Source organism: Stegastes partitus, unplaced genomic scaffold, assembly GCF_000690725.1.
Source record: "Stegastes partitus isolate 25-593 unplaced genomic scaffold, Stegastes_partitus-1.0.2 Scaffold323, whole genome shotgun sequence".
In the NCBI taxonomy this organism is placed as follows: domain Eukaryota; kingdom Metazoa; phylum Chordata; class Actinopteri; family Pomacentridae; genus Stegastes; species Stegastes partitus.
In genome coordinates this window covers 141558-164136 of record NW_007578054.1, presented here as the reverse complement: position 1 = coordinate 164136, position 22579 = coordinate 141558, and the positions used below count along the sequence as shown (strand labels likewise).

At 40.6% G+C, this 22579-nt stretch overlaps 1 protein-coding gene across 1 annotated transcript in view; it reads right to left on the bottom strand.

The window, feature by feature from the left end:
• The window catches only part of LOC103358633 (adenylate cyclase type 6), a 43571-nt gene extending 21527 nt beyond the window's left edge, over positions 1–22044 (bottom strand). Inside the window, 3 exon segments of the mRNA XM_008283665.1 lie at positions 21106–21174; positions 21176–21422; positions 21509–22044. Coding sequence (XP_008281887.1) covers positions 21106–21174; positions 21176–21422; positions 21509–22044 — 852 coding nt within the window.
• Positions 22045–22579: the final 535 nt, after the last annotated feature.

Genomic DNA, 22579 nt, shown 5'->3' with positions numbered 1-22579 from the left:
ACACAATCAAACTCATGGGGAGAATCAGAAAAAATCAAAACAATGATTGTCAGGGTTTCACACGTGTACAGATGTTATCCTAAGAATCCTCACCTCTCTGTCAAAAGCTTTTGTTAATTTGCTACGACTGACTAGAACAATCACAGATTATCTGTAGTCTAAGAGAAAAAGCTGTGATATAAACTGAATGTATTTAGGTAACACTCAGCATTCATTCTCTTAACAGAATAAACATTTGGGCCACCGCTATAGCTCAACTGGCAGAGCTGGCGACCCATGTACTGATGCAGCTGTTGTGGGTTCGAATCCAGCCTATTGCCATTTGCTACAGATCTCTCCTCCATTCTTCTTCCCACTTTTCTGTCTTTCTCTCTACTGTCCTATCAAGTAAAGGCCCAAAAAAAAAAAAACAGAATAAACATTCACAGTGCAAAATCAGAAAAAATATTGCAACAAGCATTTCCCACACGCAATGAACTTGCACTTAAACCTAATTATTGTTGGTGCCCAGTCTAAAGGTGTCGTCAATAGATTAGACAACAGCGTATTCAGGGGATGTATTCAGTAAATACAGTGAAAGCACAGAAACACATTTGTGCCAATTTCTATAAACATTAAATATTTATAAACCTTCCAACACACCAGTCAAACACTGCTTTGTAATTTCTACATCTTTGTAATTCATCTATATTAATCTCACAATATTCAATAATCACATTAATAACAGCATTTACACGCAGTCATAGATGTTGATGGCTATTCTATAGGCGCAAATGCCCGACACACACACACGTACACACTTCCTCCGACAGGAAATGGTCTTGTTTGTGGGACCAGTTGTCTCTTTGCTCCACACAGTTAAGTCACCACCAAATAATCTTTTACAACATGTCTGTGTGCTGCTTTCTGTTGGGAAGCATCCGTGGTTTAATGTGCCGCTGCGATGGGATAACCCCCAGTGTCCACAAAACGTCCCCAGCCACACTGTGGGAATCGCTTTGGACTCATTACAAGCCCACTTCCTTAGACGACGTGCTCTTGTTTACAGCCTGAACGCCTCAGTCCAGAGGCCACATTTAGACACTAACAAAGGTTGAGAGTGCACCAGAAGGAAGCCCAGAGATGATACATCCTGTATCAAACACCAGCTGGAGCAAAGAAAAAGGATTTAGGTCTGTATACTGTAAGTCAACCGTAAAACAGTGCATTTTTTTGGCGGGTAAATCTCCTTTGGATTCTTCCTGCTTCTTTTATTTATTAAGTACTTGGGAGCAAATCATATATAGTATGTGAGTGTGTAGCCAGGATGTATGACACACTGACATCTCCTGGGTAAAAATGGAAATACACAAAGGTGATGTTAAAGTTATACTTCAGTCAACATTTTAAGTATACAGTTTAAACTACAAACAAACAAAACAACATAGCAGAAAAGCTAGTTCTTACGACATGGTCACCACTGGTCACTTTTAATTGTAAATAGACAAGATGATAAAGGCAGTTCCTTTCACAAATTAGGCCAAGGGGCATCCATGTTTTGTACCTCCACTTTAGGAAAGCTTTTTTACTCCCTTTGGCAAAATATTACTGGTGTTCTCTTGTGTTTTTCATGTCAACTCTGTTTCTTTATTTCACTTGATAAAGTGTATGTTTGTATTTTCTAAATGACCTTATCCTTGATGCTTTGGCAATATTGTTAATCTGATATTCATGTTAACTAAGCATGCTGAATTGTGAACTAAACTGTGAAATCTAGAACGTAATCAGCTTTGGTGTTTTGATCCAGTAATTGTCTTTTGGTGTAATATGGACAGCAATACGCTGCAGTGTAACTTGTTGAATGCTTTTTTTTTCTTTTTTTAAAAACATATTTTCCACAAACAAACAAACACTTTCTACTAATATTCATAGATTTTTGTCAGCTGATGGACATGAGTCAAATGTTCTCACCTTAAGGATTTTATAATCTTTGTTCTGGACAGTTATCATTATAAAGAGATGCCATGAAGGGTGCAAAATTCATATACTGCAGGAGCTTGTTAGAGTACAGTTAAATCCTTGACAGACACTTGTGAGTTTTACTTCCTTTGGTGAGTGAAAGCTATAAACCGGTTAGGTTTATTAACAAATAATATGTAGTCATTCCAGTTAACGTTACTTATATTTAATTGACTTGAAATCTCAAAGTGAAGGCTCGAGGTTTCACCATTTATTTTCAAACTCTTCCCTTAAATCTCTCTTTCAGTCCTCTGTGTTTCTATGGGATATTTTTCTTGAATGACACATTACATAAATGCCTCCTAATGTACCTCTAGCACATTGCTACATAATTCTGTTCTTTTTGCAGTGATAAACAGATTAATCGGCCCTAATAAACAAAATTTCGGAAGGATTGTCTGGCTACCAACTTGGTACTGGCCAGTCAACAGGGGGTGGTTAAGAGGGGCTATGCTGGTTGGGTTTCTCTTCTTGATACATACATGCTAAGCTAAATCTGTAAATAGCAGGTGAGCTACGTGTGTTGTGGTCGGTATGAGAGCACGCCTAAATGCTGCATGTCAATATGCTCACAAGACCAGACCTGTATGCTGATAAATGTTAAGTGCACTAAAACCTAGAAGTGCTCTACGAAGTTTAGTTTTTTAAATGGCAATAGATTTTTAGTTGATCCATATTTCAAATGTAAAATAGGTGCAGTGCAGATGTATGTGAGGAAACAGATGCTCTTTTAAAGTCTTATTCATTATTATTGTCCAACTGTTGATGTTTGACTACGAGTTCTGTAAATGTGGCGACCGCATTTGCAACAACACAACCACAGAAGTGAGTAACCCCAAAACATCACTTTATTTTACACTCAAACATAAATGAGACCGATTATCCTTGATTTCAAATAATGTACCCAAGGTTTATTTAGCTTTTTTTAATTTATTTTATTTTAAGTAAATTAGTTCGGTTTGTCGTGTGCACATGTAGTTAACGTTTGTATATTCCACATTATGTTGAATTACATTTTCTTAAGTTGTACTAAGTCTTTTGTTTTGCCAGTGCTGGGGACTTCCATCTATCTGCTGTTGGGGTCATGTGACATTTGGCAAGGATTGTCTGATTTCAATGTTGTGTAATTTATTTAACTTAAGTTAGTATTTAGATATTTTGTTATTTGTTAACCATTGCTATTTTAACACAGATGAATTGCGCTGTTTTGTCGTCTCTGTGCTTACTTCAGGTGCTGGTGTTTTATGTTGCCCCTATTTTGCTCATATGGTTTGATCAGCCAGTATGTCCACTTATGTGCTCAGTTTGTCAAGTCAGTACAGACGTCATTTTCATTTTTTTTCTGTTCATTTCACCGCATTTATGGGCCCAGAATTGTATTGCTTGTTTTTTGTTTTTGTCAATTTCTATGTAAAAAAACAAAACAAAAATAAAGAAATACAAATTTTTCAGAATCCACTCTTGCTTTGCAGCTCAGTCCCTAACAGTAAAGAGGCAGTATCCTCATGTATGTAATTATAAATGTTCATTATATGTAAGATACATTTCCTGCAAAAAAATAAATAAATAAATGCAACAAGGACATTTTACGGGGCTCCTTAAGCCTTTTATTTTTTAATGACGTTACACATAAATCTACAATACATGGTTTATTGTATTGGATTTCGCATTTATTAATGGTGAAGAATGGGGACTTGACAAGCCTGGGCTTCTTCCTATCCCTTTTCGAACGAGTCAAATGTGTATTATATTGAAGTTGGCTTTAATTTTTTATTTTTCTTTTCCATTTATTTTAATCGTTTGTTCGTTCGAAATAAAGAAATAAAGAATTGAAGCATCACTGTAAAAGCGCTACGCTTCTTCCAATAAGTGTAACTTTATTAAACAGACACATTAAAGCTCACAGGGGTGGAGCAGAGAAAAGCTTAGCCAGCTCTGTAGATCCTGCTTAAAGAAACAGTTTAAAGAAACACTTTTGTTGGGCCAAAATAAACAGCTCCTTCAGTTTTTTTTTTTTTTTTTTTTAAGAATCATGCATCTTCTTTTGGTTTGTCACAGTCCAGGTCACTTTTTGACTACTTAGGTGCTTTTTACTTTTAAGATCTATTGTTCATTCTCAGAAATTCATCTCAGCAGATGTTCAAGTGTTTTGATCGGCATGCCTTCTTTACTTGTTTTGAAAAGTTCACTGGAAGTGTTTATCAGAGTAGTCACTGTATCATGTGTCAGACTGCCAAATTCAGTTTAAAAATAATCCCAGCAAAGGACAAGTCTGTACATATCTTTAAACATGCTTCTACTGTATTTTGTGTCTGGTCCTTTATAGTGGTGTTTTATTTTTCTCAAATTCTAATCAATATTACATTATTATGTTATATGCACCAAAAAACAAAGATGAGGACGAGGGATAAATTTAGAGTACTTGCTAAAAAAAAAAAAGAGGTCACAGTGAGAGTCTTTCTACTGTTCTACTATTGATCAAAAGAAACATGTTTAAGGAGAACTTGCATGTAAACAGAAGCACGGATGAATAAAAATATATAACGTGGCTGCAAAAGAAAAGCAGGACAGATTAAAGGTGAACCAAGGTGACATAGAATACAGAGTAACACAGACATGAGAAAAGAAAACAGATGGGTAATGGGAAGATGAGTTTGAAAAGAAAGTAAACAAGGGGTGGGGTAAGGAAAAAAAAAAAGGAACAACAGCATAATGGACAACACAGATAAAATTAAAGAATGACAGATGTTTAAGATAGGAAGGAAATTAGTGGTAAAAACAGAAGCAGGATGAGGAAGGAAAAAGACATTGTGAGGATGACAAGAGGGTACAAGTGAGTGACTGAGAGAGAGAGTGCAGAGCAGATATGGGCCACAGTGACATTAGGCAGATGGCTCAGAGCGCTGAGCTCTGTTTACATTACTCTCACTGTTCAAGCAAAAAAAAACAGCCATGAGACAAAAGTGAAACCTGCAGCATGTTGCGTGTTTGCAGGTGAACGTCTGCTGTCGGTCTGTGTATGCGTACAACCAAGACTCCTGCACGTGGATTGGGGTTTTCTGTCCATACACTACGAGCTGCAGCCACTGTAAGCACATTTCGGTTGAGATTCACCCGACGTTCACATTACACTCCATGTGTCTGAGCTCACAGCCTCAAACTAATTGCTTGCTTTTCTCAAGAGGGCACGGGCTAGTGGGTTTACAGAGTACACAGTAAGGTCCTGTGTTTACGCAACAGCACTCCACCTCTTTAGCAGCTCTGCTTGGCAGCGTTTACCTGCTACCTGTACATGCTGCCACGCTCCCAGAGCAAGGCCACAGCACCTGCTCATGTCCTCTGGGTTCAACAACACACTCATTTATCTAAACTCATCCCTTATACTGTCAGCCTGTCTTCTGCTGCTTTGGCCCAGCACCATTGTAATCTTACCACTGTCATGAAGGATCAAGACCGAGTTACCATAACGTTTGAAGCCTGCTAAAAAGGTTTGCAAAGTTTGTAAAGACAGCTATAAACCAGGAATTGAACGTCACTGGAACATCACATAGTTGTTGTTTTTTTGCCATAAAAGCAGTTGTCATTTTCCCCTGGAGTGATATGATGGAATCATCCAGCCAGCCGGGCAGTCTGTGGAGAGGACCTCGGCCTAATCCCTGGATATCAAAATGGCATTATGTAAGAGCTGCTCTGATCTAGAGAGGACAGGCAAAACGGCAGCAATACTAGCTATTCTGCAGCATAGATTAAAATGTGTTTTGTCACAAAAAGCCCCCAACAGCTTAGAGAGGATATACCGGCTTTAATCAATAAATGATCAACATGGCTCTTTGGATGCACTCCTGAATCAATAACCAGCTCTGTGAAGAACAAGTATGGCTGCTGCACACATAGAGTACACCCACAATAAAGAGGTGAAAATAATGGGGAACAAACCTTTATCAAGGAAAACTTTTACTCTTATGGAGCTTTGTTAGTCATAATACTTAGTCTTACTTCTGACAAGAATATTTGTAAATTATTTTAAACTCTATTTTTAAGATTCTTGTAAGGATCCTGAAGGCTCCATAAATGCAAAATATGTGACATGAATTTCGGAAAGAATGCACAAGAAATGATGCACAACAAATTCCGATTGGATAAAGAGTGCAGCTGTAAAAACATTTGACTATTTCACTCAATGTAAACTTCATATAGCTTCAAGGGAGCTGCTGCATACAGTGTGAAATAAGATTAAGTTACTTCGGGGGGAATTAAAGTGGACAAATGGAAGCTCAGGGGTTTATTCATTTTCTCTTAGTTATATTAACATTATGAGAAAGTAATAACTTTGTCAATATTTTCAGGATTATGAGATAGCGAGTCATAATTATGACAAAAAATAAAACAGCTACGTTAAACTGCAATGGCATGCATTTGAACAGCAGTCTCACAGCAAGAGATTAAAAAAAGTACATAAGATTCATCCTCTGGGGACCACGTCATGGAAATCCATTCAGTAGTTGCTGACGTAACAATCCCCAGAGTCACACAGCTAGCATAAGTTAAAATAGAACTCACACTCAAGAACATAAAAAATTCAAGTGGTACATTTGTGTCTTTACTAGTGCAGTATGTAAAGACGCTTCCCAACATTGGTCATGCCTTTGCAGCAACACTACACCTTTTCTCCACATCCAAACGCTCATCACCACTCCACATCTAATGAAAGCCCTCTAAAGCTACCGTCTGTAAGCCGGGTGAGCAGGCGAGAATGAGAGGGGGGCTAATGGAATATTCAGAAAATGTATTTATAATTTTTCTCATCCTTTATGATGGATTTCAGCACAGGAGTCATTTACTTTAGCAGGAAGTGCGTGGTTCTGACAGCGAGTCTATAAACATTGACTTTTAAGGCCATCAGGTCGCCTTTCAGACTGGAAAAGAGTGTTCTTTAAGCGGAGAGCAATGTGGGAGAATGTGGACAAATGAGACGTTCAACAGCATCCTACAAGACAAAAACAAATGTACAGTATCAGATTGCCATTATTTAAAGCAGCTATAATCGATATTTTTACATGAAGAGTAGACAACTTGTAGAGACAAAACCATTAGAATTATCACCTGACTCTGCTGCTTCCCTCAGCTCTTCAGAGCTTTAAAGTGTCTTTTAGGTCATAGTTTAGGTTTTCCTGCCTGTAAACGTTACCGTCACTGCAGCAGGCTGCTGTTTTTAACAAAAATGCTCTAAAATCAAATAGCACACAAAGTTAATGGCTAGCTGGTGAACGCAGTGGAGTGTTTACCAGTTAAAGAGCTGGATATTTCCCTCAGGAGTTGGTAGAGATCAAAAACAAAGCTAAACTGGAGCGAATATTGGATGTACATTTGCCAAATGGCCGAATGATGTATGTATTGAAATACTGGATTTTAGGAGTCGATGCAGATACCAAGTTTTAGAGCATAAAATTGCTGATATTGAAAAATCTACTGCCTCCTAAAATGCACTCAAGCATGTTCTTCTGCATGTTCTGCACAAAGAAAAACGGTTTCATGTCAGCAAGATCAAACAACATATACGCTGATACTGATATATCTGTGACAGGCCGACAAGATCAGCCTGTATGATATGACCGATGGCACTCACAAACCAGTTTCATTTCAAACCACACAATCTCAAACTGACTAAGGTTTCCAAACTGTACAGTCTCTCAGTCTGTTCACACGGAAGAGCAGCGGGTGACCGGCCCCGTCCTTTAATCCCCAGTCCTGCTCTCCATCCCACTTAACAATACTCAGCCAACACCCAACACTGACCACAAGGAAGGTGTTTGTGTGTGAGCGTACCAACTACAAGGTCATGGACGATCACTGAAAGGGATGCCAGGTGACAGAAGGCACCAAGATGAAATGCTGAAACTGAGCAGTGAAAGCAGGATGTGCAATTTACAGTTTAATTCTCTTTAGTTCAGCTGTAAGCGAAGAAATCAATCAGATATATTTTCTGCTCACAACTGCTTTGTATGTTTAACCTAATCAGTCAGCCAGTCAGTTTAGAAACAAGCTTTGCTGAAATGTGTATGCAGATTTTATGTACACTCTCCTGACTTAATATTCCTGTTAAAAGAGCTCATTTTGAAGCCAGCAGTCACTACAGGCTTCTTGTGTGTGGAAGACAGTGATGTGATGGTTTTTATAAATATCTTGATGTTGTTGAAGCGTCTCTCTCTCCCTCTCTTTTCTCTGCGTGAGCTTCTTTCTCAATCTTGTGAAAGGTTCTGCTTAGTGTTGGCCCGAAACTCACACCCACGGAGACTGTGAATTATCAGAGATGGCAGCCCAGCTTTCACTTAGCAACTATCACCCACATTCCTCAGCCTCCCTCCAAAGACCTGCAGTCCCCCACCCAGGTTCAGGGAGGGTGCAGCGTGGGGGACCAAACGAGGAGGGTGAGGTAGCGGGTGTATTGGTGGGCTGATGACTTCGTTCTACGGGCTCGTTGCACGAACATACTGGAGAGAGAACAAGCTGTATTCTTAGGATGTTTGTCAGTCTCTCTACAAAAAATAAGTCATTAATAGATCTGTTTATTTTGATTCATCAATGAATTGGTGGATGTATGAAATGCCACATATACAGTAGAGCCTGACCAATATATCGTTTGGCCGATGTAGCATAGATATACTGATATTGCCATATTTTTACCTGATATACGCTACTGTGGAAAATTTCTTTTAGAGAATATAATACAAAAAAGATGTCTGGGATAATGAGGAAATGATGCTATCACATAGTGTGTCCACCAGAGCAGCTCCATTGTTACTCATACTTGACAGGGTGAGGAATTAAACTTTGTCTTCACTGTAAGATACTAACATCCATCCATCCATCCATCCATCCATTATCTATACATCGCTTAATCCTCACTAGGCTCGTGGGAGGGCTGGAGCCTATCCCAGCCGACTTAGGGCAAAGGCAGGGGACACCCTGGACAGGTCATCAGTCTATCGCAGGGCCACACTTAGAGACAGACAACCAAACACACTCACATTCACACCTACGGACAATTTAGAATCACCAATTAACCTCAACATGTTTTTGGACTGTGTGGGAGGAAGACGGAGAACCCGGAGAGAACCCACGCTGCACGGGGAGAACATGTAAACTCCACGCAGAAAGAGCAAACCGGCAACCTTCTTGCTGCGAGGCAACAGTGTTAACCAACTGCGCCACCCTGCAGCTCAAGTTACTAACAACTTTCTTGTAAAGTTCATAAACAAGGACCCCATCATCATCCTTTTTCACTGTATCTCTAACCATCTGTATCGGCCAATACATCATATCAGAATTTCTTACGCCCTAAAAACTGGTATTGTCCCCCAAAATCTAGTCACTCCTAATGCACACCACAAATGTCCAACTAACAGTGTCATTAAATCATTTCAAAGGATGCCACACTTCTCTTTGGTACTGCTGCTACACTTGTCCAACCTTGTGGCCATTGCATGGCACAAACTGTACACAACTTACAATATCAGTGGCATATTTACCAAAAATATTTCTGGTATTTTTTTTAAATATTGGGTCCTTGACATCAAATACCTGCAGAAAAAAGGAGATTTTCAAGCAAGACATTTAGATATCATCTGCTATAGCTAGGTAGTTCATTTCATGAGTTGGTTTACAATGCTGTCTCTGGCTGACGCTTGTGTTTCCATTAGACTTGTTTGAGAACAACAACCCAGTTAAAAGGCCTTAAATAAGCACTTGACTTCATAGCTTAGACTGTTTATAAAGGGATGGGCGAAGCAACCTGACATCACACATTGCTTTGTGGACAAACGTTCAAGACGACTTTGAAGAGTTTGGAATTGTCCATCAAAATCTTGGATCTTAGCAAGCAAGGGGTGGATCTGAATAAGAATTCAAGGACACTATGGACACTTTATTATCTATTTTCTTCGAAAAGGGACCACAATTTTTAAAAAAAACAAAAAAACAAAAAAAAACAGCATTCTGTATTAAAAGGGGATTGAAACTAATAATTGAGACCAAAAACTTAATAGAAAAAAAATTCCTACAATAACAAATCGAAGGAGAAGCAGGATTGTTTTTTTTTTAGACTTTACTACAACCTGAGGAGAGGAGTCACCCCCTGTAGGCCTTTTGAAAGAATGCAGGTTTAAAACACTTACATGCTGACTTTATTTTTTCACACCCAGAGGCTAAATCTGTCTTATATATACAGTTGATGCTTCATATATGAAACTGCAAAAGCATTTAGGTTAAAGCTACATGTTCCAACTGAAAGTCTGTACTCACACCAGCTGATAATTCATGTAGATGATATAAAAATAGACAACATTGTTCGTTTATTGCAGTTTAAAGCTACTTAGTCCAAGCATTGTAACTGCTACAAACATAGCAGAAACATACTACAATCTCAGGTGGTGATGGAGTTGCTGGAATCTAAAAGACCCTCATTCTAATGCAAGTTTAGGCTAATGCTAGACTAAACTCCACCAAAAGCCAGGTTACATACACAGGGTAAATATTATAGAAGGGATTTTCAAGTTGTAAAATCAGTAATGTAGTCAGTGATCCGCTAACTCCTGGCCTTTTGAAATAACCCTGGATCACTAATTTAGATAGTGAGCTAGTTCGTCAGACATGCAAACAGCTGCAGATATTTTGATGAACAAACGCACTAATTTCATTCCTCACATTTGCTCATCATCATTATTTCAGAAAGGTAAAAAATAGGCATACCATCGCCAAAACTTTTTAAATGCCAAATATCCCTCACACTGCAGCGTACTCCACTTCAGTGTGAGAAGAAATCATTGACTCTATTTATTGTTGACAACTGTGGTTTAAGAAACTGTCAGTTAATCGACTAATCCTTTCAACGCGGCACAAATTAAAATAGTTTGGAGCTGTTAAAGACTTCAGATGTTACTTAAATAAACAGAGTATATTTTAAGCTGACATGGAAAAATAATTTAGCCGGACAGTGCCATCCAGAAAACTGTGTGGAGGACAAGATGCTGAATTTATAAGACCTTATCCCAGTGGGAGCGACGACTGATGGGATATTGTTGTTGAAATGAGGCCAGGGAGAGTGCAAGTCAGAGCTCATCGGCCTTTGAGGAGCATCTGGAACTCCTTAGAACATCTGTGTTAGATCAGGCTCTGTAAAACACACTCCAGCATCCCAAACACAATGACAGTGCTTTACTCGTGACAAAACATAAGAGTCTCTCCCGTAGGTTGGCTCTTATCTTTCCTTGAGAGCGCTGGTTATTTATTTCCATATTCTTTCATTTCATTTATTATTCCTGCCTCCTCCCGCTCTGACTCGCGCTCACTGTCACTTTCAGCCTTTGTGAAAGAGTCTGTGTATGTGTGTGGTGCCAGGCAGCTGCTGGGTTTGTGTACTCAGCCTGAGCCTCGTGTCTACACACAGCTCGCACTGCCCTTATCTGAAATGACCAGAACCACATCAACAGATAAATAGTCAGGCCCCGCCTGCTCACTCGGCCCCCCTCGCTCAGCCGGGTGGTCTATACACCGTCTGTCTAGAGCGGAGCGTCACCCGGCTGAGACGCAGCACAAGCAGACATTTGTGTGTTACTTTACAAAAAACAATTTTTAAATGGCAGAAACAAAAAAAAAAATATTTTGGAGCTCAACCCGCTAGTCCTGTCATTTCTGTCACTTTTCAGATTCAGTAAATTAGCGATGAACAGCAGAGCAGAGGTCCTCAGGAAATCGTTTTCCAGGACATTTCCAGGACAGCATCAATCAAATCGTTTAAAGATATTCGTAGTTTCCAAAGTCTGTCATCCCTGCAATTGACATGAAGCAGTGTGACTTAAAAAAGTGCACTGGTTCATCACTGCCTGCTAGTTCACTTTATAAACCAAACTACACGTTTCTTATTACAGTTGTAATTTCCATTGGTCTATGCAGCTCTAAATAGTGTGATTTATTTCTAAAATGTGAAAGCGGACAGTTTGCGGATTCTTATCATACATCTTTACCTGCGCATTTACCTGCTGAGAACCATGGGTTTAAAGGGAATGTATGATTTCATAATTACCATGGGTACACATCTGACAGGGAAAATATTTGTACATACAGGCCTACATGTGACAATTCAACAATAACTCAAAGACGTTAAGGAGCAAGCCTATGAATGATACGGTTTACAGACTGTAAACTATAACAAGGTTTGATGTGCGCTGACAACCATCTTCTGAATGTGACTGCATGCAAAACAACCAGATGACGATAAAACCTTTCAAGTGCACTCTCCTGGGTATGAATATTAAATATAGGAATGGTGTTGTCATGCTGCCACTACAGGAGGAGTGAATATTAATATGACTGAATCGATATGTATGGGGCAGTTTCTTTTGTAATTGTAATGTAGTATTAAAATACACAAAGGCATTTATGATGTCGTAGATGGGAAATGATTACCTAGCCAGGGTGTAACTTGAGTTGCTCTGATGTTTCAGCTAAAACCAGCTCGCTGGCTCGACAGTTTACCTTGAAGTTGAGCTTGCAAGCTATCTTCATGTGACAGTTAGGTAGCTTATCTCATGAGGCCTTATGCCTTGTCAAACAGCATTGAGTGAAAATCCACACATATGTTGTTTAGGTAGAATAGCAGAACAATTAGCATTTGTGCCAGTCTCTGACCTTTTGCTCTCCTTTTTCTATCCATACCATCCACACTGTCTCACTGACAAAAGAAGGGGTTGATCAGTAAGGTGACTTGTGGGGAAACTGACTGACAGTACGAAGAGGAACTCAGAAATTGTCAACTTATTACATTTCACATAATCTAAAGCAACAATTAGTCTAGTACTGCTACACCTAAAGTGTCGGAATGTACTTTAGTCATTGAGAATTATAAAAGTACATACATTAAGATGGATGTAGTGGGGTTGAGCATCCTCAGAGGACTGAGGAAAAACATCTAGTGTATACACTGTTTATACTTTTAGTAATGACACAAGGGTGAAAACAGATCCGATGGTCTTATGCTGTGTCAGAAATCACCTCGTTCAGACATTAACCATCCCCTGTAATAAAACGTTCTAATGAGCAGTAAATTGAGATTCTGGAAACTTTGCTTTGCATTGCCTTGTGGGAATGTTCATAAAAAGCTGTTCTTTCCATCACGGGAACTTTTAAAAGGCATAAATTTCACACACAGATAGTTCACTGTACAGTAAATAAAGAGTGATTCCAGACACAGCTTTAGTCTAACACTTCATTTCATGTAGACACAGATATAATTTACGCAGACATTTCTTCCAGCAGCAGACGATAAAACATTTGGTCATCTAATAGATGCAGTTTACAGTAGACTCCATTAGAAGTTAGAGCCATAGAATTAGTGGAGGAAGCTGTGTGTTATTGTGTATTTAAGTGAAAAAATATGAGTCTAAAAAAATGTGATGCATAAAACAAATCACAAAAGAGCAGAAAATGCCTGATACTGTATCCATGTTCTTTTAAAACAGGAAATGAAGCATTTGTTTCTGCTCCCCAAAGTCGAATTTATTTGGGAAGACAGTTACAATTCTTTTTTTTCTTTTTTTTACTGCATTTAAAAAGAAAATCTAAAACATGCCGCCATGCCAACTCCTTTCCCCTGACACCACCAAGAGTGACAGAACAATTTTTTTCAAAACAATCAACATTAAAGTATCACTGATGGCACACCGATTTCTAATAATAATTCTATTTGGTTTCATGTATTTTCTTCAGTGCTTTTCAAACATCTTTGAATGTTTAACAGACGCACTGCAACACGAACGCATTACATAAAAAACGTGCAGCCGAGTGACAAACTATTATTTCTAATGTAAAACCAGCTAGCCTGTTCATTCCGACCAAGTTGGAACTGCTTATTCCTCAGCCATGTTTCTGTAAACACGGACAGGGACAAGCTGGGGGTCCACACGCTGAAAAACTACACACCACGCACATTGCTGTTGGCAACCAGGCAGGTGTGACTTCTGTGGAGAGAGTGTGACTATTAAAGTGTTGTGGCACTAGAGTTGCAAAAGTGTTTTTATTCAAATGGCAACAAAACCTGCATGAAAATGGGAACCAAAACCCTTTCCACAACATCATCAAGTTTTTCTGGAACGCATAGGACCCCTGCAAGGACGCTGGGCTTTACGTACTGTGGACAGGTTGAGGGATAACTGCCGCGATTAAACAAGAAGTCTCTTTGAGGAGCGTAAAAGAGTTTTAATTAGCAAAAAACAGCCATTTATCTACACCAAGAAATGAAATAAGTGAACTATACAAGGCTAATTATTCAAGCCAGCGAGCTTTCTTTGAAAACTGTGCATCTTTGAGGCCTAAAACACATCCTGCACTGTTTTCACAACAGTGGTGCTACAAAGATGCACAGTCATAGCGAGCTGACCAGAGATAAGCCTCTCTGAACCAGACAACTGGCAAACAACATCCTGTGCATCCCTCCCTCTTGACTCCCCTCCACCACCACTCATATGACCTCTTCCCTGTCATCGCCATGTTTAATTATGGACTGTCTCATTTTGACAGCAGGGGGGAGGAAAACAAAGCACAAATCTATCCGAGCAGCCAAGCAGCGTGTCTAGAAAGCTCAGACCCCCTCCAACACCCACCCTCGAGCTTTTCCAATTCTCAGAAGGAGACGTGAACGGCAGGAATCAATTTTGACCCGATTTCAAATTATTATTATTTTTCATCTTTACTTCAGGCAACGGTTACCAAACTGGGTCTTGGCTGCTTGAGTTGTAGTTGTTTCCATGGCAACTGCTGGACCAACTCAACACAAGCACTGAGGGAGACACTTAGCAATGCTGTTTATTCCCCATTAGTCTCAGAAGTGATGCTAAACTGATCACTCCTTTCCCAGTGCTCTTATTGGTCCACACATTGGCTGATTGGTTGTGTACATGTGTCTGGGTGTGTGTGTGTGTGTGTGTGTGTGTGTGTGTGCGTGTGTGTGTGTGTGTGTGTGTGTGTGTATAACCATGTAAATCTTTCTTTACAAATAAATACATTACAAAACAAGTGGAATGTGTTCACACATCAACACTTAGATTGTGACACACGGCAACCTGTGTCGATCTTTTAAGCAAAGCTGCAGCATGTTTTGTGTGTGTGTGTGGGATCCCATCAGTCAGCACCCATCCGAGTCGTGAGCGCAGTGTACATGTGACAGGTATCCTCGTTAAAATGCTGTTGCCGAGTTAAACGCACAAATTATTTATCAAGGAGGCTGTGGAAGAACTGCGTGGGGAGAATATCAGATTCTCCTCCCATCGCACCACCTCGCTGCTTCCTCCTTCCCCTTATACAATGTGGCGTATTCTATAGCTGCAGCTTTGCACCGGTGATCATCACAGGCTGACACTTCCTCCACCGAGATTCAAGGCTCCCATCTTGATGCACGATGCACACGGGGTTACTCCGTCACCTGCGAGCTGCTGCGAAAGTGCGAACAGCTGATAGAATCGATTCGGTGTGAGATTTGCTCTGATTGAAATGCATCTATTCTCTGTGTGACATCCTGGAAATTTACAAATTGAGTGAACAGCCATTTGGAAAGTTTGACGTGGGCTTGCATATATATATATATACTAAAGGCCTTACTACATAACTGGCACATTTTTATTTAAACTGCATTCACTTATCTTATCCAATAAATCCAAAACACACTTTAAATAGACACTTGACAAGAAGAGCAGGGAAACATACGGACTGTCCTCTGACTCAGGGGCCACATAGTCCACGTAGAGGCCTGATTTGCCCTCTGCGCTGTTTATTTGGCTTTTCATGTCTTAACCCACCACCTTTGCTGTGTTCAAAGCTCAAAGATAAATTAGGTTACGCGTCGTTAACACACAACAGTAAAAGATAAAGACCGGCTCGGGCTATCTGTAAATATTCAGCACTAGCAGCCTCTACCCAGTTGTGTGTTTCAGGGTATGTGAAAAGGCAGGCCCATGTGTGTCCAGAGAAAAAAGGGGGATGGAGTGACCTGCCTGTTGCTCTGACGCAGGCTCTGATAAGACTGTTCCATGTGACGCAACAGTTAGCAGAAGCGCCAAGGGCCAGGTATTTTTAGGAAACAGTTTTTGACCTCTCACAGCACTTGTGTCAACAACATCCACACAACAATGCTAGCCATTGTCAGGGGCAATAAAGAAAACAACTCCGGGGTGAAGAATGTGCAACTGTGAGACATTTATGAGACGAAATCCCAAATATTCATTAGCAAGCATCTTACCAATGTTCAGCGTACAAAATAAAGTTTATATAATGTGCCTGGAGCATTTTTCAGATTTAATCCTGGACAGAAGAACGTACAGTACATGTCAGTATGCACGCTGAAATGGACACCCACACATGCAGGCAGGGCCATTGTTTTGTGATGTTATTTCCCAAAGAAAAACAAACAGCAGCAAATCTGACAAACATTCAATAGAGACGAGAAGGGAAGGCGTCAACCATAACAAAGCTTAAGATGGTGTGTGCGTGTGTGTTTGGACTGGTGGAGGGGTGGGACGGGGTGCATGCACATGTGCACGCACTGTACAGTCACGGCTAATTGATTTCAGCTGAGGAGTCTGAGGATCAGAGACACGGTGACAAGAAAATGTGAGGAGCAACAGCAGAGTGAAGCTTACAAGTAACAGGAGGTTTCCATTACAAACCAGTGTTTGTTTAAAAAAAAAAAAAGGCTTGCACAACAAGGTGGTTCAAACCGCTGATATCTTCGCTTATAGTACGAGCACGTACAATAAGACACTCAAAGTGAATCTGAGAACAGACCCTTGATTCTACTGTAAGCAGCTGTAAAAACAGACACACCATCAAATGCCAAGAGCAATACAGCTCAGGAAACAACCAGATGGCCTGCATGTGTTTTGAAAGATTTGATGGGATTAGGAGCTATAAATTTCAAAAGTCAAACATGAAATATTCTACATATAGTGACCACAGACCATCAAGATGACTGCAAAAGCCTCAGCTGCTCTCACATGACAGATTCTGCTAGCAGCAAGAAATACAGGCAATCCTGAAAACGCAGGACAAAACCAGAACAGTGATCTTATTTACATTTTGTAACAATTCATCTGGGGTTGTGTTATGGTATACTCTGCTTGGCAAACCATGGTAGTGCTAGTTGAAATAGACTACTGTTTGGTTTTCCCTTTTTATTTCTGTGGATGTCTTGAATTAAGTTGGTCTATATACTGTAAATCATCAACAACACAATTTCGTATTTTATCTTTAGCAGGGCGGTTTGCCTGTCAAAATGTCAGTTTACATCAACAACATTCTTACTCTAGAACAATTACTCTTCAAACAAGTTGTCACATTTTCCACAGAGTACCAACAGGTTTTATCAGAACATATTTATAGATTATATAAACTGAATGATATGTTATGCAATAATTAGAAACTTAATGTAGTACTGTAAAGGCCTTTGATCTTTAAAGCTAAAAAAAACTGAGTTATGGATGATATAATATCCATATATATGTGAAGTTTGTAAAGAAACATCCTCAAGAATAAAAGTTTGACAGTCAAAAAAATCACTTAACTTGATTTATCGGGGCTTCATCTCTCAGGATGAATCATTTTCTCAATTTATGGGTATTATTTTTCTAATGTGTACATAGTACTGGATTTCAGGGAAAAGGGTGTTTATAAACCACCCATAGTTGGCCACTGATTTAAATCAGCAATCTATTTACAAAGTTGTAACTTGCTTAAACATCACAAAAAAAATAAATCCAGTTGTCACTGCTGCAAACAGATGTACTGACTTCACAGCTGATACTCCTATTTTATTTAATTTTCAGCCTATATAGCGCAGTATCTACAGGCAGCTCATGAAACTACAGTCTACAACTTAATTGACTGTGCATGGTTGGAGATCAATCAGCATCTCACACTTTTTTCTGAAACTGACACACTTTCTCTCACGATTGAAGAGAGGCGTGACGTGAAGTTACATCTAGAATCTGGCAAATTCTTGACCCAACTCAGTCGATGATGAAGACAGAAAATGGCAGCAAAAGGAGGATTCCTCAGACACAACTTTATCATCATCTGAACCCATCAGCACCAACAGAAACTCGGTGAGGTTAATGAGTTATTGGAGAAAGAGGAAACACTTGCACACAAGCGTGAAGCAGTGATTGATGACACTGTATCGTTGTGTCACACAGCACACAGACGACCTTAGGATTAAGCCGCATTGCTGGGCTTCGGCTATCTCATGACATTCATCCACTTAACGATGGCAAACAATGTTGGAGGCTGTGATGGATTATCCTATGGTATATCATGCATGATGTTACAGAGTCCACAGTAATTATTGAGTTCCCACGAATCCCTAATCTAGTTCTGTAGTTTTATAATAAACAATTACAATATTATAACAAAGCAGTGTTCATTACATAATCCAGCAAACACGTGAAAGGATATATCGGTCAATGCATACCTTATAATGATAGCAGAGACATTACAGTGACAATAACTAATCATTAAAAACAATATCCCCCTATTGTTTCTTAAGTAACAGCCTTCCTCTTATGTTTCATATAAGTTTTCCCAAAGGAAACAACAGTTGTAAAACAGCTAAGACAGTGCAGAAGGCCAACAGCCACCATACTGCCCCCCCCTCGCTCCCTTTTGGCCTCACCCCCGTCACCCCACCCTTGAGGAAAAGTACAAAGCGTCCCTTGTATGAGAGCACAGAGACCTGAGTGATACTGCTTTATATCATGGTATTCTCCCACTGTCACACAGTAACACACACACACACACACACACACACACACAGACAGCAGTCCAGTCGGGGTGGTTCATCCAGCCCACTGACCTTCAGCGAGCCCCTGGGTCCTTGGCATGACGCACAAACAACACACTGTAGAGCAAGACCCATAAGCCCCCAAAGTACATGTAAATACGCAGATACAACATGGTGACAAAACACAGCAGCTCAATTTGCATTGCATGGGCTGTACAGCCAGTTCGCATGCTAACATCCCATAATAAATATCACGCCAATGTTCTGAATGCAGCCATGTAGGGACGTAACTATCTGTCAAGTTCAGTGAAATTACAGTGGTAACTTTTCACTATCCATCCATCCATTATCTATACACCACTTAATTCTCACTAGAGTCGCGGGGGGAGCCTATCCCAGCTGACTTTGGGTGAAGGCAGGGGACACCCTGGACAGGTCACCAGTCTATCACAGGGCTACACTTAGAGACAGACAACCAAGCACACTCACATTCACACCTATGGACAATTTAGAATCACCAATTAACCTCAACATGTTTTTGGACTGTAAGGGAGGAAGCCAGAGAACCCGGAGAGAACCCATGCTGCATGAGGAGAACATGTAAACTCCACACAGAAAGATCCTGGGTGTCCTCACCGGGAAGCGAACCGGTGACCTTCTTGCTGCGAGGCAACAGTGCTAACCACCGAGTCACCCTGCAGCCAACTTTTCACTAAATATCACAATATTTAAATGCTTGTCAGTTAACTTGAATTTTAATGTTTCCACATGTGCACTTCAAATTTGCGTAAAACACTGTTGTAGGAATGCAATCACCACTTCCTATAGTTAGCAATTAATTTTCCAACTATTTTCATGAGTGCACAGTTTGGTATTTGTTCAATACAATATCAGATAATTGGGAAAAATGTCCATCACAATTTACTAACGCCCAATATAACATATTTATATGTCTTGTTTTGTTTTGTCTAACTAAGCAGCAAATCCTCACCTCTGACAAGCTTAAACGTAGTGCTGTTTGATATTTAAGATGATGAATACAACTGATCACTAAAAAGTTTCCTGTTGAATTCTGCCTGTAGTCTACTCAGTGTACTGGCTAATCCTTTCAGGTGTATATTTCTTCAACCCTTCTGAACACTAATAAAATACACTATACTTTGTATTAGTCTGAAACCACATCAGTCTTACCAGAAAATCTAATTACAAAATTCAAGTCAAGGTTGCCGTTTTGTTATGGTTGACCAGCTACAAATGCGTTCTGTGTTTAATTTTTAACTTGACATTATTGTGATCTTAGTCGGCAAGAATTTAAAGCTGCATACTTTTAGCTCACTGTTTTGGATTTGCAGCCCACAACTGTAATGTTTTGGTTCTGTTTCACAGCTGTTTCCAACCACAGCAGGCAGCTGTATTTGGCCAAAAAAGTTATGACAATCCTGCTACATTCTACCCAGCACCAAACGGCAGACAGACTCAGCTAACTTGTGAAAACAACGACAGATTTCACAGCTAAAGAGCTAAATATTTCCCTCACGAGCTGCCGGGCCAAACCAGATCTAAAAGGAACAGGAACATTGAATTTATAGTCACTGGGTAAAGACAAACACCCATTACTTCATTGATTACATGGTTGCAAGATAAACACTGTGATTTAATAACTTAGATACACCTTTTAGATTGCAAACAAATATACTGATTGGTTGCGCTGATATAATGATGTTGGTAACTGAATCAACCTAATATTGTGTATAATTTAAACTCAAATATTTGCATTAGTTGATTTAAAAGTTGAGGTAACTAAATAAAAATGGCTTGATATATTTTTCTTCACCTTGAGGTCAGGGTTTTAAGCTCCCTCTCCTACCTACCTGACACTGAAACAACTTAATTCTTATGAGTGATCAACTTAAAACTGGAACATAATTTAAGTAGAAGTTGCCATAAATCAACAAGATAGATGCAAACTTCATTTTTTTGTTGAGCCACAACATTACTTTTTTGAGAGGACCAACCCTTTCTTTTATGAAAAAAAATAAAAGAATAAAAGCCAGGTAGAGTTTTGTTAACTAAAATTAAATTAAAAATAGTGAGGAGCACACAGTAAATCTTCATTCAAGAATTTCACTAATCATGAAAACTGTAGGATATATGCTTTCTCAGAAACCACAGAAAAGAGAACAAATGGCAAAATAGCTTGCACTCTGTTCACCATCAGTGTCAGTTCACGTCAACCGTGATAAGCAAAGAGAAGACAGATCAGTCAGACATCCAGCCTCTCCTACCTGTTTCCAGAGGAACTTGTCTTCCTGGTTGATCTGCCAGGTGGTGACCACATGTATGATGGACAGCACTGCTCCACTCAGTACCGCCGCTCTCATCCTCACAGGCAGCAGAGTGTAGATGATGTAGATGAAGAACACGGACCACCAGATGCCTTCTGAAGCGCTCCGGGGCGCCACCATGAGCACCCCGAACACCTGTACTGACACCAAGACTCCGATCACCAGGTAACTGACCATCCACATGTAGTCCTGGTGGAAGCCGTTGCGGTTACACACTACCATAAGAGCCATGAAGAGTGCCATCGCCACCGACAGGGCGGAGGAGTAGGCCACGTGAGGGGCGGCATGGACACAGTGGAAGGTTAACATGATGCCGCACACAATCACAAGTACCCCCATAAGCATGGTCAAGGAGCTCTGGTTCAGCCTAAAGAAGTAACGCTGGTATAGGCGCTCCAGTTTGCGGGACTGGAATTTTTTTGACTGGAATACTCGCACCACCCTGAGCCAGCAGTCCGCAGCAGTCACCACCCCTCCTGCGCCGTTGGGACCATCATCGCCCATGTCGCCACTTCCTCCATTACATCCCCCTTTCCTCCCTTTTAACTCCCCATCCTCAAAGCCCAAGTCAACCGATTTCAGCCCCACCCCTTCCCCGGGAGCCCCTCCCCTTTTTCCGTAGTGGTCCTCCTGCCATCCGCAACGGACGCCGAAGTTGCCCCCGCCTCCCACAGCCCCGGCCACCCCTCCGCGGTGGTGCTGATGGAGGGGGGCTCCAGAAGGGGGTTCCATAGCATCCGGGTCCCGCAGACAGCTCATGTAACGCGGGTTGCAGAGAGATGAGCCTCCCTTCCGTTTGGATTTCTTGCCATTGCGCTCCCCCCACGCAGTCTTGCGGTCGTCCACTCTGGCAACTAGGAAACCACTGAACCAGGACATTCTGTGTGAGCAGAGAGAGGAGCGGTCAGTATAGCAAACATCCACAGCACCGATACCAAGTGAGAGGAACCAAACACCATTTCCTCTACTGTCCACCTGTATGAGTTGTTCGCTTACCTGTTGGGGTTCTGGTACATGTCCCAGCCCTGTTCCTTGCAGCCGGTTCACTCATTTATCCCGCGGACAAAATTTTGAAGAAGTGAGGAGGGGTATGTAGAAGCCACACTGCAGGGCCGCAGGGTGGGAGTGACTGAATGGGGGTCAAATGGCACACAAAGCTCCAGATGTTTGTGCCAGAGCCAATGATCAGAGTCCAAGGTTAATAAGAAGACCAGTCTCGACTGCCAGGCCTATCTCCACGGCTTCTGCTGGGTCTAGGGGAAAAATCAAACACACACAATGGATTCTAGGGTGACAAACAGGAAAAGGTGATAGATTTGTGATCAACCTGTGGCAGTAAATGCCATAAATTTACATGAGGTGAGACACATCGCAACACAATATTAATGCAAATGTCTTTTATCTGCAGTTGATG